General features: G+C 49.4%; 1 protein-coding gene across 1 annotated transcript in view; it reads left to right on the forward strand.

The window, feature by feature from the left end:
- LOC127585419 (dentin sialophosphoprotein-like) overlaps nt 1–15,625 on the forward strand; it is a 111,354-nt gene that overhangs the window by 20,341 nt on the left and 75,388 nt on the right. The window contains exons 4-10 of the mRNA XM_052042843.1: nt 7,422–7,475; nt 8,656–8,685; nt 11,448–11,504; nt 13,080–13,136; nt 14,015–14,050; nt 14,196–14,231; nt 14,804–14,860. Coding sequence (XP_051898803.1) covers nt 7,422–7,475; nt 8,656–8,685; nt 11,448–11,504; nt 13,080–13,136; nt 14,015–14,050; nt 14,196–14,231; nt 14,804–14,860 — 327 coding nt within the window. The remainder of the gene's footprint in view (nt 1–7,421; nt 7,476–8,655; nt 8,686–11,447; nt 11,505–13,079; nt 13,137–14,014; nt 14,051–14,195; nt 14,232–14,803; nt 14,861–15,625) is intronic.

Raw genomic sequence — 15,625 nt, forward strand, 5'->3', positions numbered from 1 at the left:
CAGTGCAGGGACTGACAGAATCAGAATCAGGTTTATTATCACTGACTTATATGAGGTTGAATGTGTTGTTTTGTGGCAGCAGTACAGTGCAAAGGCATAAAATACTATAAAATTACAAAAATAAATAAGTAGTGCAAAAGAGAGGGAATAACAAGGTAATGTTCGTGGGCTCATGAACTGTTCAGATAAGATATCTTTATTAGTCACATGTACATTGAAACACACAGTGAAATACATCTTTGCATAGAGTGTTCTGGGGGCAGCCCGCAAGTGTCGCAACGCTTCTGGTGCCAACATAGGCACACCCACAACTTCCTAACCCGTACGTCTTTGGACTGTGGAGGAAACGGGAGCACCCGGAGGAAACCCACGCAGAGACGGGGAGAATGTACAAACTCCTTACAGACAGCTGCCGGAATTGAACCCGGGTCGCTGGCGCTGTAAAGCATTATGCTAACCACTACACTACCGTGCCTGATGGCGGAGGGGAAAGAAGCTGTTCATGACACATTGAGTGTGGGTCTTCAGGATCCTGTACCTCCTCCCTAATGGTAGTAACGTGAAGAGGGCATGTCCCAGGTGGTGAGGGGTCCTTACTGAGTGATGCCACCTTCTGAGGCACCGCCTCTTGAAGATGTCCTTGATGGTGGGGAGGGTTGTGCCTGTGATGGAGCTGGCTGAGTCTACACCCTCTGCAGCCTCTTGCGATCCTGTCCCTCCATACCAGGTGGTGATGCAAACAGAATGGCTGGGATCAGTCACGGGGGCTGGATAAAGGATCGGACGAGGAGCCTAGGGTTTTACCTGGGGGAGTATCAAGGCAAGAATTGGCTACTTCAGTGTATTACTAGAAACATGGCCACAAGGAACCATCACAGGGCTCAGTAATGGGGTAGATATTCATCCCCTCAGTCAGAGAACGCAGAGAACCCATATAACAACTGGGAGCCACAATCAAAGCCGCCAAGCTTTGACTAACCCACCTAACAACTCAGCACACGTTCACCGGGAAGGACATGGGATTAACCCGCACATGACCACCACCTGAACAATGATCCAACTCAGCACTCAGAGGGCTTGAGAGTGAAGGAACAAGCAGAGTTCAAGGCCTTCCTTAGACCATCCTGGACAGCTGCTGTGTGTGCTGTTTTGTGGATTGCCACCCTCAATTAAGATACTGGGAGGAGGAATTTCACAAGCACCCAGTGAGCAGTCTGCCCTGTGTTTGGCAGTAGGGTCTGCGCTGTGTGGCATTTCACAGACCATTGCAGTGCCCTGTCATGTGCTCTCCGGAGCTGTACTAAACCCAGTAGCTTTCTGAATGCTTTCCTACTTTTGGTTCTCGAACAAAACAGAACATGGCGGCATGGTAGAGTAGCGGTTAGTGGGACGCTATTACAGCGCCTGCGATCGGGGTTCAATTCCCGTCGCTGTCTGTAAGGAGTTTGTACGTTCTCCCGTGTCTGCGTGGGTTTCCTCCGGGTGCTCCGGTTTCCTCCCACATTCTAAGACATACAGGTAGGTTAATATGGGTTTAAAATGGGCGCCGCGGACTCGCATGGGCCGGAAGGCCTGTTACCACGCTGTAAATAAAATTTTTTTTTAAAATTTAATCATCAGAAATCTCACAAATAATAAAACTCAACAAATGCACGGAACAGACAGCCTCTCCTGCCGTTGTGACTTGGCATTCAGTCAAGTTACTGGACCAGCACAAGAGGACTGTAGAACCCAGAATACATTCACCCAAAGTCGACCTGATGTTGACCCAAAGTTCCGAACCTGATAGAAGTGAGAGGCAAAGTCCTTTTTCCCATGGTAGGGGTATCAACAACAGGAGGGCATGGGTTTGAAGGCGAGAGGGAGGAGCCCCGAAGGGGATCTGAGGGGTACGTTCTTACACAGAGAATGGTTGGTATCTGGGACTCACTGCCAGTGGAGATGGTGGAGTCAGATACCATCACTGCATTTAAGGGAGATTAAGCAGACACTTAAATAGGCAAGGCATAGATGCATACGGTCCTTATGTGGGCAAATGGGATTGGTGAAGAGGGGCAGAAAGTCGGCATAGACATGGTGGGCAGAAAGCCTGTTTCTGCGTTGTACGATTCTATAACTCAAACAGGTTCAAATCCCACAATTGCAGGAATGAAATCTGCCTTCCTTACCTGATATCTGGCCTGTTTTCTTCTTCCTTTTCCAAAGGAGGTTTATTCAGTGATTACAGCATCACACATTACAATACTTCAGTATTCCACGATTCTCACAGTTTACAGTCAATAGCTTCAAAGTACAACATGGTCATCTCTACCAGGACGCACTGAAGCCCCTGTGGCGCCCACCAGAAATCCCCAACAGTACCCCTGGATATCGGGTGCTCCGTCTCCAGGGACACTCGGGCATGGACGTAACCCGGAAGAGAGGTAGCCAATCAGCTCGGGCAGAACCCTCGGCCACCCACTGCCTGGACCCATGGATGGCCACCTTGGCCAGGCCCAGGAGCATTGGTCTGGCCTGTATGTGGTCCCAGACACACCAATGTTACTGACTGAAATGACATAGAAAAATAACCCTGTTCAAGCGCATGAACAGTGAAAAACTTTGTTTTGCATGTCATTCAAACTAGGAAGGGACACTAGCTGCATGATAAATAAGGACAAAATCTTAAACCTCCACACAAGCTCCCGAGATTCTGCTGTACCACTGCCCAGGGCCAACCTTACATGTTCATGAGGGCCCACTGGCTAATTGACAATGATGTGCATCGGCACATGTTGCCAGACTGCTCCCGCTCCCTGGGTCTCTTGGCTATTCCCGACTTCCACTCAGACTCGTTTAGGGAGCACCATGGGGGATTGAACCGGGGACCTTAAGGACAAAGCATCCACACTTTCACTTCATTCCCTTGGCTGTTACTCCTGGACTCTCTCTGTAAATCAGAATGGCCTGTTGAAAACTTTACTACTTTCCAAAACCAAGGTGTTTTATGGACAGAGCTGGGCTGGGCTGGGCTGGGCTGGGCTGAGCTGGGCCATGCTAAGCTGGGCTGAGCTGAGCTGGGCTGTGCTGAGCTGGGCTGGGCTGGGCTGAGCTGAGTTTGGCTGGTCTGGGCTGAAGATGAGCTGAGCTGGGCTGGGCTGGGCTGGGCTGAGCTGGGCTGGGCTGTGCTAAACTGGGCTGAGCTGGCTGGGCTGAGCTGGACTGAACTGGGCTGAGTTGAGCTGGGCTGCTTGGCCAAAGGCACTCCTCACAGCTCTCCCCTCTCCTCCAGCCTCAGACCCTCAGCCTCTCTGGCTTGGCTTCCCATCCACTGCATCACACCCCTTCCCTAACCCGCTCTTCTCAATCTCTCACTCTTCCCTTTAACAGCAACAACCTCCAGTTATTCAGCACACTTTGACATCAAACAACGATCCGAGGTGTGCTACAGATAAAGACACATGTTGGGGTGAGTCATGCCCTAAGTAAGGACAGAGATGGATATGAGGGGTCTCCTACCTTGTCTCCCTCTTGAACCTAGCAGTTGATCCACACTATGACCCTGGCACTATGACCCTCAGCATTGTGGCCCTTGGTGTTGACCCAAACCTATGACCTTTGGCACTGGTATCCTTGCAATGTGACCCTTGATGCTTATCTACACAGTGACCCTCTTTGTGGCCTTTGACACTGGAAACCTTGTGCTGTGACCCTTACCACTGTGACCTTTGACCCAACTCTGACCCTTAGCACTGGCCATCTTGATCCACAATGTGACATCAGTACTGACACAAACTATAACCCTTGAACTATGACCCTTGCCGCATTGACTGTCAGTGTTGACCCATATATTAATTTAGGGGGTGATCCTTGGTTGAGCCTCACTTTCACCCTCAGCAGCCTGACCTTGGAGCTGACCCACACTGTGACCTGCTCCATCAAAAGACTAAGTCACAAGAAGGTGAGGGTCCTGCAAGAGGGTGGAACAGGGGATACTGACAAAGAGGGCCATGGCTGTGCATACGGAGACTGTAGAAGCCATGGAAACCAGTGGTAGGTGCCCAGTACCCGGCCTGTGCCTCAGACCCTGGGTGAAACACAAGCGAGGGACCCACCGATGTACCCAGACGTCAAGCAGTGGAAGCCCGACATTCACTGTTAACTTCCAGTGAACACCTCAACACAATGGGCAGTTAAACACAGTGATTAAAAACTTGAGATTCCTATGTCGCCGCACACATCATCAGGCCATCCCGCGTTACTTTTCAGCCACCTACGACATATTAGAAAGCGGGGGCCATTCTTGTAATGTCAGAAACATGGCAGACGAAGTGTGCACAGCAAGATCCCACCAACAGCGACTTGACAATGACCAACTCACCTGTATTAGTGACCCGAGTAAGTTGGTCCCAGGACATTCAGGGAAAATGTCCCCGCTCTGCAAAATATTAAGAAGACAGCCGGGCCACATCGGTAAACCAGAACTCTGACAGTGCAGCACTCCCTCAGAGCTGGAGTCAGCTTGGATTATGGGCTCATATCTCTGGAATGGTGCTCAGACCAGTGACTCTGTTCATGGTATGAGGTCTGGAGACCTGTGCTAGATAACGTGCTCTACTGGGGCTGCAGTGACCAACATCCAGTCCCTGGCCTCAGCTGATGAGAGGGGAGGTCATCTGTCAGATCTCCTCAAGCCCGTGACTTGGGCAAGCCCAAGATCCTAGCTCTTGATGCATCGCTGAGCAGAAGAGGGGAGGGGATGGAATGGTGCGGGGCTATCTGGTCATAAGCATGCAGTGGAATAGCCCACAGATACACAAGTGCCCGGTTTGTAGAGTGCAGAAATAAAACAGAAAATGCCCCAAAACACATAGCAGGTCAGGCAGCATCTGCGGAAAGAGAAACAGGATTAATGCTTCAAGGTTTGAGACCCTTTGCCAGAACTGTGAAAGAGAGAAAACAAGCTAGTTTTCAATAGCAGAGCCAGTGGGGGAGGGATAGGTAGGACAGAGAAACTATCTCTGATAGGGTGGGACCAATTGGGTTAATGCGGCAGCCAGAGGCAGATTCTGCTTCTTTGAAGAATGCAGATGTGCTCGAGTGATTTGTTGGAAGTACTGTTGTCAGTGAGGGGGCAGTTGTGGGGGACGGTGGGGTGGGGGGGAGTGGTGGAGTAGGGAAGAAGATCAGGAGCAGTGATTGGTGGGCGTGGAGGTGGGTGGAAGGAACAGCAGTGTCGTGGGTGGGGGAGAGGACGAGATAGTCGATGAGGGAATGACAGGTAGGAGGGTGGGATGAGCACTTTTGGGCAGTGTTGCTGGGACGGTGATGTGTGACGGGAACGGTGATGTGTGGTGTGACGGGACGGTGATGTGTGGTGGGACGGGACGGTGATGTGTGGTGAGACAGTGATGTGTGACGGGACGGTGATGTGCAACGGGACGGGATGGTGATATGTGGCAGGACGGTGATGTGTGACGGGACGGTGATGTGTGGTGGGACAGTGATGTGTGATGTGACAGACGGTGATGTGTGGTGTGACGGTGATGTGTGGTGGGACAGGACGGTGATGTGTGACGGGACGGGACGGTGATGTGGTGGTGTGACAGTGATGTGTGACGGGACGGTGATGTGTGACGGGACGGGACGGTGATGTGTGGTGTGACGGTGATGTGTGACGGGACGGTGATGTGTGACGGGACGGGACGGTGATGTGTGACGGGACGGTGATGTGTGGTGAGACGGTGATGTGTGACGGGACGGGACGGTGATGTGTGACGGGACGGGATGGTGATGTGTGACGGGACGGTGATGTGTGGTGGGACGGGACGGTGATGTGTGGTGGGACGGTGATGTGTGGTGGGACGGTGATGTGTGATGTGACAGGACGGTGATGTGTGACGGGACGGTGATGTGTGGTGGGACGGTGATGTGTGATGTGGACAGGACTGTGATGTGTGGTGAGACGGTGATGTGTGACGGGACGGGACGGTGATGTGTGGTGAGACAGTGTGTGTGACGGGACGGTGATGTGCAACGGGACGGGATGGTGATAAATATGTGGCAGGAACGGTGATGTGTGACGGGACAGTGATGTGTGGTGGGACAGGACGGTGATGTGTGGTGTGATGGTGATGTGACGGGACGGTGATGTGTGGTGGGGCAGGACGGTGATGTGTGTTGTGACGGGGACGGTGATGTGTGACAGGACAGTTATGTGTGGTGGGACGGTGATGTTGGTGGGACAGGACGGTGATGGTGGGATGGGATGGTGATGTGGTGACAGGACGGGTGATGTGTGGTGTGACAGGACAGTGATGTGTGACGGGACAGTGATGTGTGACAGGATGGTGATGTGTGATGTGACGGGACGGTGATGTGTGGTGGACGGGACGGTGATGTGTGGTGGGACGGTGATGTGTTGGTGGGGACGGGATGGTGATGTGTGACGTGGGACGGTGATGTGTGACGGGATGTGATGTGTGGTGGGAACGGTGGACGGTGTGGTGGGACGGGATGGTGATGTGTGACGGGATGGTGATGTGTGTGGGACGGGACGGTGATGTGTGGTGGGACGGTGATGTGTGGTGGAACGGGACTGTGATGTGTGGTGGGATTGGTGGATTGTGACGGCCGGTGATGTGTGGTGGGACGGTGATGTGTGGTGGGACGGATGGTGATGTATGATGGGACGGGATGGTGATATGTGTGTGACGGGACGGTGATAATGTGCAGCGAGCGGAGGTGTGAGCGACATCGGGCTGGGTGTGGGATTTGGAAAGGGTGGGAGGGTGAACAGTGTCCTGAGTTGGAGGTGCAGGGTTGCAGGGGTTGGGTTGGGTTGGGTTGGTGGGGGTGGTGGGGGTGGTGGGAGAGAAGTGTGGAGAAGGGCGGATCCAAATCTGTGTTCAACAGAGGAGGTGAGATGCAGAGAGCAGGCACAATGTGGTGAGCCCCATCAATGACGTAAAGCCACCGGTCAGTGCCATCAGGTTATTGCATCTGTTTGGAATCCTGGCTGGAACAATGTCCAGATCTGAAATAAAAAGATTCACTTCATTGAGAACATAAATAGACTGCAAACCTAGCGTGACCACAGCTGCCTGGAATTAACTCTGTAACAGCTCAGAGAGGTGGAATAATTTGTCCGCATCACCACACACAATCCCCCTATACATTGTGACCTCTGAGGGTTTGTCCGTCAGGATTGTGATTCACCAGGCAGTTGTGTTGGGGGTGGGGAGGGGGGGAGGTGTTGGAGCTGCTCTCACTGTGGTTACCTCTGGTCTGTCTGTGAGCAGATGGTAGGAGCCACAGCATCACGTGACTCACTCTGACAGTCAGTAGAAATAGCATAAAAAGCCAGGTCTGCCCTTGCAATCATTGCATTCCTGGTCTCTGGCTCACTGCATCTTCCTGCTGCAAGGACAAGCAGAAATGAGGGAGCCTGCTGCTGCTCGTGATCCTCGGATTGGTGGCTCGCATCCACTGCGGAGGTAGGGCTGTCTCCTCATAGCAAAAGAACTAATCAGGTCGGATTAGCACTGCATTAAAAGATCTGTAGAATGGAAGAATATATCTTGCACCTTACCCACCTCGGAGACTTAAAGCCAGGAATATCTTTAGTGTGTAGTCATTTGGTAATATAAGACCATTTGTTTAATTATTTATGGATCCATTCCTGGTTCCTTGCACTCTCAAAATCCAGCTGTGCATTGCAAAAATAGGTTTAAATGAGATGTTTAACTTCTGCATCATTTAACGGGCCAGAGCTCTCTCGCTGCTGAGCTCCCCACCTGCAGCAACATACAGCCCGCTCCGTTCTCATGGGGCTGCAGTGTTAGCCGGTGGCCAGTTCCCCACCCTCCCTCCACTGCACCCCGACACTCCTGCAGGTTATCCTGGGGTGGACGCACCTTGCAACAACCCCAGCAACGACCTTGCGACATGTCCAGTGACATTGAGATCTACACCGTCCCTGCAATGGGTTGTAAGTCCTTGTAACTGCCTTCCTATCCCTTACACTTACAGTGAACCCTGCATTGCTTTGGCAACCTTACAACCCCGTGCTGGAACCCGTAAACCTCTGCTACATATTTTTTTTACAAGCACCCCCTGTGTGTGTGTGTGTGTGTGTTGTGTGTGTGTGTGTGTGTGTGTGTGTGTGGTGTGTGTGTGGTGTGTGTGTGTGTGTGTGGTGTGTGTGTGTTGTGTGTGTGTGTGTGTGGTGGGCCTCTGGCACGCGGAGAGGCTAAAGCTCCTTGATTTTCTTCCCGAACTTTACCCAATTGGAGGGGCATCTGTAGAAGGTCCAGAGAAAAGGGTGCGTCCTCTATCTTACCTACAGCAAGATAGGATGGATGTTCAGCCAAGGCAGTGGGGAAGGAGCGTAGAGTTTATTCGACAGAAAGCCCTAGTCAATGGGTACTGCAGATATATTAGGGATGCAGAAAACTCACTGTACAGGATGTGGAGACCTTCCCGTTTTCCATTCACATTCAAAACAATGGGGCGGATAGACAGATGGACAGGGAGAGAAAGAGACAAACATACAACTATGTAGCTAGAAAGATTTTGAGAATCCCTCCATGGTAGAATAGTTTGTTGGCACCTTTCTTTAGTGATCGACCTCACTGGAAGCACAGTTTTAACATAACGTCTCTCTTTCTGTTGCAGTGATTTCGAAACGCTCTGATGAGGGTGACGGTCAGTATAACTACCTCCTCCAACTTTCACAGTGTTCTCTTCCTGTCGTAGAGATTTTATTGTGATTCTATTTTGATTTAAGAATTCCTATTATATATTTTTTTGTTATTTCTGTTGATAAATGAGGACTGAAGGTTTCTATATTTTCAATTTAAACATAATTAGAAGTGGCCTTGATCAATCTATTCACTCCTTGTAACAACTAGGACAAAAAGTACCATTCTACCACTTACAAGGTATTTCCAAAACACCTCACAGTGACTGGGGGGGTTGGTGTGGGGCTGGACCTGAACAAGTGTAAGGGATTGAGTCTGCAGATCTACAACACACGTAGGATTTTCAACAACATTTTTCAGAAATATAGAGATAGGGCAAGTGAGGAACAGAGGTAAAGAGAGTCAAAGAGTGCAAGAGAAAGAGAAAGGGAGGCTGAGCAAAAGGGAGAAGGAGAGAAAGAGGTAGAATGGACAGGACAAAGAAAATAAGAGACAGAGCAAGATCCTTGCACCTCTCTGTTCCTGCCTTTTGTCTGTCCAGTTTACTGCTTGCTTTCTCTGTCATTACACTGAAGGGGAGAAGAAGAGAGAGACAAGAGACAGAGACGGTCAGACAAACAGAAAGACAAAGAGAGAGAAGGGCAGGTGGCAACAGGAGAGACAGAACGGATGGACAGGGAGGCAAAGAGAGAGAGAGAAAGACAGACAGACGCAGGAGAGAGTGCAAGACTTGCCATATTGACGTGCCTTTGACCTGCCCTTGTGGCAGGGTGCTCGAGAACATCCTGGCACTGCTTATTTAATTGGCTGTGACCCAGCTAGAGAGGCAGCAGGTTCCTAATAGATCCTGTATTGCACCAGAATGCTCCTCTGCTGTAACTGACAACCTACAATGTGAAGCCCTCTGATCACTCCCCTCCCTCCTGGAAACAAATGCTTTACCCTCATTGTCCCTCTGTTTATTGCAAGCCAGTCCAGCCACTCTGATGAGAGTCCTGATGACAGTCAGTATATCCACTTACCTTTGCACTTTCCAGTGTGTTCCCTTCCTCTGCTCAACATCAGACCCTCTGGAGATGAAGGTCTAGGGTATGAGTTGCCACATTCCTCCAATAATATTGCACTGCCTTGGTACCACTGGCTTCAGTTGGGGGCTGGGGTCTTTGCTGTCCTGGTGTTGCACTGAATAGCCACAGGGCAGAGGATACTGGGTCTGGAAATCAGGAGGAAGGTTGGAATACCACAGGCTGGAGAACCTGGGAGAGCAGTGCCAGGTTAACAAAAAGCCTTGGCTCACTCACCTCGTCTACTTTCTAGTTGACTGCTGGCCTCAGGGTTTCTGAAATGGTAAAGTAGTGCTTCCAATGCTGCCCTAATTCACTGATCTCTGGAATTGGTTAGGAGGGGGTAATATTCAGGAGAAGCAATTGAGCTGATATCCCCTCCCAGAGGATATGGGGTATCCATTTCAGCCCTATTGTGGGCAAGGCAGTTTTTATGTCGTCCATTGCCCAGCATGGATGGGTGGGACCCTCCTAATCAGCAGGACCCTGACCCATCCACATGGATGATCCAGCATATCTGAAGCCGAGTCTGACTGAGCTGAGACCGTGGGAGCCGAGTCTCTCTCAGTTCAGCTCAGTCACAGCAGCTTCCCACCTCCACCTCCCCCCCCCCCCCCCCCCCCCCCACTGGAGCTCGGTAACATCCTCACCCCATCCCTCGATTTTGACCAGGAGGGTCATTTCTCCTCTGGACCCTTAGTGCTTCTCTAAATGGATCATTGATCAATTTCTTTAAAATTTGGATGAACGTTGTCTGTATCAGGATCTCTTGGTGCAGAGTATCAAGGAGGTTCATCAGGACGTTGCCTGCATTGGAGGACATTAATTATGGGGAGAGATTGGATAGGCCGGACTTTCCCTGGAGTGAAGGAGGCTGAGGGGTGACTTGATGGAAGTATACAAGAGGCATGGAAAGGGCAGATCATCAAAAATCTCTTTCCAGTGGGATGAGTATCAGAAACATAGGTTTAACAAACAATCTGCTGGAGGAACTTAGCAGGTCGAGCTTGATGGCAACTCAGTCCTGACGCAAGGTTTCAACCTGAAACGTCGACAATTCCTTTCAGATGCTGCTCGACCCACTGTGAGTTCCTCCAGCAGATCGTCTGTTGCTCCAGGTTCCAGCGTCTGCAGTCTCCTGTGCCTCAGGCATAGGTTTAGGTTGAGAGGAAGGAGTTCTAAGTGGATCGTGAGGGGAAGGTTTTTTAATAGAGAGTAGGTGATGTCTGGAATGTGCTGCCAGTGGTAGTGGTGGAATCGGATACAGTTACTATGTTTAAGAGGGATTTAGACAGAAGGCATAGAAGGATACAGTCCTAATGCAGGCAGATGGGATAAGTATATATGGGCAAAAGGCAAAATGGTGGACAAAAGGACCGTTTTCTGTGCTGTACAACTCTCTGATTCGATATCCTTAATCCCACCCGAAGCTAGGCTTTTGGGTGTGGGTGACAGCTGATGGGGACAACCCAGATCTGTGGGGGGTGCAGTTGTGAGTCCATTCAAAAGGAGCAATTGTGGCTGATTTCCCCTCCCCGGTGAGATATCTGACCAGCCCCTATGTTGGCTGAGTTCTTCAATAATTCATAATTCATTCTTCCATAATTCATTGCCAGTCACGCGTGACACAGACTCGCTCTGAAACTGTAAATCTTTCACACTCATTTTCCATCTTATAATCAGAAGTCGGTTTTCATTTCAGATTCCAAAGAAGGTGTCGAAATAAAAATCAAAGTGTTCGGATCAGGAGGAGATGATGGTTTGTGGCTCTCTCTGTATGGGGATAGACTGGACTAATGTCTGAGCTGGGTCCATGAGGATTAACAAGCTCTTTATTTATATGATATCAAATCCATGGATACCAGCAACAGAATGGAGAGCAGGCCGGATACAAAGCAGAAAGATTTGGTTCAGGGCAGTCCAGATTAAGGGAAGGATCAGTGCTGAGGGAACTGAGAGAAAATACAAAGATTAGTTATTGTAAATGGCAATGAAGAGGCACACTCTGTGTGTGTGTGTGTGTGTGGGGGGGGGGGGGGGGGGGAGGGAGGGGGATATGGAGGCCACAGGCTGTCGTAAAATTAGGAATCTAAATGGGATGAAGAGGGATCTAGGGGAGAGATTTACAATTCAAAGTAGCAACACAGGTAAAGAAGGTGAGAAATAAATTGTGTTCACTCCTGCATGGAATGTTTGAGGGATGTAGCAGTGATGAAAACATATAAAACACAAGTAAGAACGGTATATAAGAACACAGAATCATTGAATTGTTCCAGACCCCACCAGGTCTATGTCAGCTCTAACAGAGCGATCCCCTGAGTCCCATTACCCTGCCTACTACCCACAGCTCTGCAGATTATTCCATCTCAGTTCCCAATCTAATTCCCCATTGGAGGCACTGATTGGCAGATCAAAACTACATTCTGTGTAACAAGAAGTCCATTTGTCCAAAATTTTAAATGTGTCTCCTGGTCTTTGAACCTTCCACTATTGGGATCAGCTCCCTTCAGTTTGCCCTGAAGAAACCATTATAATCTTGTTCATCTCTATCCAATCTCCCCACAAGGAAACCAGTCCCATCCTCTCCGGTCTGACCTTACACCTGATATCCCTCATCCCGGGAACCGTTCCAGTTAATTGACCCTGTGCCCTCTGCAAGACCTTCATGTCCTTCCGAAGGTGAAGTGGCTGATGTTGGCCACAACACGTCAGTAGCTGCCATCCCACAGTTTTATACAGGTTCAACACCACCATGTTACATTTGCAATCAATGCCTCTATGTACTAAACCCAGGATCCCCTTTGGTTTATGGTCACAGGCAGGGAGAAGACTTGAATGAAGCTTAAATATCAGTGCCCATCAAATGGTTCATTTCTGTCTGTTAATTCTACGTCCAGTAAAACTCTGGTAATCTGATGTCAACTATTCAGAAATCCCAATGGTTCAGCATTTAGCTCCCTGGGGACCCCATTCCCATGCTCCCTTCCGCTCACTGGAGCCCTGATTCATGCTCCATTAAACCTGCCTGGTTAGAATTCCCCAATTTTCCTTCAAACTTATCAAGTTGACCGGAAAATTTCATACATTGGGAGGACACCAATCTGAAGCCATAGACACCTGTCTCGGTTCTAGAGGATAGACCCACACTCACCCTGGAGGCACTGGGCTTCATTCCGCAATGTCCTGGTGAAATGCCAGATCTTAATCGCACCCAAACAGGCAAGTTCAGTCAGAGTGCAATGTGTGATGAAAACCGGGAACATGGACACATTTAGAAACTGAACTTTCCACACTCACTTCCCATTTTATAATCCTAATTCCGTTTTCCTTTCAGATTCAAAAGAAAGTGGTAAAAGGAAAATCATTGTGATTGGATCCCAAGAAGATGATGGTTCGTGGATCTCTCTGTGTGGGAATTATTGACTGAGCTGGTGTAGGGGAGCTGGGACTGGGAGGATTAACAAACCACTGATTTCACATCAGACCCATGTGGAGTTAGGGGACTGACAGTAGGGCAGAGACAGACTGCACTACTGTACGGGAGCTGTGTCTGTTATCATGTTAAATACCCCAAGGCAGTAAATGGCAAACAACTTCGATAAAGATCAGGATGGGGTACGAAGAGACTGCCTCTAGTGGGGAGAAAAGGAGGTGACAGGCTCTTGTGAAAACAGGAGGGTAAATGGTGTCAGGGAGAACAGACTTCTGGGGAGACATATTCACAACTTATTTGAAGTAGCCGCATTATATAATAATAAGCAGAGATAAGTCCAAAACAACTAAAGTCATTTCAGAAGTACACAGATATTCCGGTGAACATGTACTGGACATTGGTGGGAGCAGACCCAGACACTGGGCGCTGAACTGCTCTCACTACCACAGTAAGGGGACTGAGGCCCTGGACAAGGTGCAACAGCGGTGTAGAGGAATGAAACTAGGACTGGGAGGTAGTAAGTGACAGGAAAGATAGAACAGTCTGTGGAAACTTTCTCCAATAAAAAGAATAACCATTCAATAATGAGAAGTATTCATAGGGTAGACCTGACAAAGATGTCAGGACTTGTGTTTGAGATCAAGGCCAAGATCATCACTAAAGTTGTCAGTGATCCTACAGGGAATGAAGGAGAAACTTCCCCATGGAGAGTTCAGTGATTTCCTCACCCTGGTGCTGAGTGTGTCAGTGTTCACAGGGGGAGTGGGATCTTCGAAAAATGTTTGTGGAACTGACTGTGCGGTCGGGAAACTGAAATTCTCTTCTTTGTGTTTCAGACTCTGCCGAGAATGAGAGTGGGCCGGATACTAAAGGTAGTTCTCCTGATCTGTGAACGATAAGTCACCAGGATAGAGGGAAATGTTATAAATACGGGAAGGGCAGAGTTTAGACTGTTTGATTAATAGGACACAGAGTGTCCTGTGATTTGTGAATTGATTTCTTTTTTCCCTCTTCCAGACTCTGCAGAAAAGGAGAGTCACTCTGCAGCTCGAGGTATCGATATTTATGATCTCAATGTCTCCCTATAACATTCACTGGTGAACAATCCATTGACAATTGTACTAATGACTCTGGGAATGTGTTGGGATCCACTGGCCTTGGCTGGGAACCCAAAGCTGTGAGCCCAGAGTCAGTGGTAGGCTCGCTGTTCCTGGATCTGAAGAACCGGGAGGGCGGAGTGTGTGGGAGGGGGACATGCTAATCCCTGGACACCAGTCCCTCGGGACACTGGACATGTGTGTGGTCCGGTTGGGATGAAACTGGCAGATGTTGGGTGGACACCAACATGGACCCTACAGGCACCTGTCTCACTGTCAGGAGAAAGACTCTCACTCACCGTGGAGACACTAGATTCGAGACGCAGTGTCCTGGGGAAAGGACAGACCCTAATCCCAACCTCATCAGGGGCGTTGGGTGATGGAGAGCATCTCATGGGGAGGTGCCCCGATCAGTGGGGGTGCAGTGTGAGTGGGAACAGATAGTTAAACGTTACATGGATGTACTTTGAAACTGAACTTTCCGCACTCACTTCCCATTTTATAATCCAAAAACGTTTTTCCTTTCAGATTCGAAAGAAAGTGGTGAAAGGAAAATCAAAGTGATTGGATCCCAAGAACATGATGGTTCGTGGATCTCTCTGTGTGGGGATTATTCACTGAGCTGGTGTCGGGGAGCTGGGACTGGGAGGATTAACAAACCACTGATTTCACATCAGACCCATGGGGAGTTAGGGCACTGGCAGTGGTACAGAGAGCAGGATGGATATAAAACTCAAACATTTACTCCAGGACAGACTGCACTACTGTACGGGAGTTGCGTCTGTTATCATGTTAATCACCCCAAGGCAGTGAATGGCAAACAACTTTGATAAAGATCTGGATGGGCAATGAGGAGAATGACTCTGGTGGGGAGAAAAGGAGGTGTCAGGCTCCTGTGAAAACAGGAGGGTAAAGGGTGTGGGGGAGAACAGAGTTCTGGGGAGAGATATTCACAACTCATTCCAAGTAGCCAGGTAATACAATACATGTTGTCCCTGGGTAAACACTGCGTTCTGTTTTTACACATGTCCGTAAGTCATTTTTGTCCTGAGTACACAAAAATCACTCGATGTGGGAACCGTACCTCCTCAGCACCGTAATGCGTGGCATCCGATGCACGTAAGACTGATGGGAAAGAACAATCACTAAAAGTGGAGGGAAAGGGGAAACTAGTTGTGCCATTTGTGGGAACAAACTTGTGTACACATGTTGGACTTGTTAATTTAATAATATTATGGGAGCTCGATCATATGTAGGGCTGTCCATAAGAAGGGCTTTCGTAACCCAGGGAGGCCTTTTAAAGCAAAAATGTAAGGAAAAAGCATTGAAAGTCACTTCAGGTGTTCTGCT

Source organism: Pristis pectinata, chromosome 33 (genome assembly GCF_009764475.1).
Source record: "Pristis pectinata isolate sPriPec2 chromosome 33, sPriPec2.1.pri, whole genome shotgun sequence".
Taxonomy (NCBI): domain Eukaryota; kingdom Metazoa; phylum Chordata; class Chondrichthyes; order Rhinopristiformes; family Pristidae; genus Pristis; species Pristis pectinata.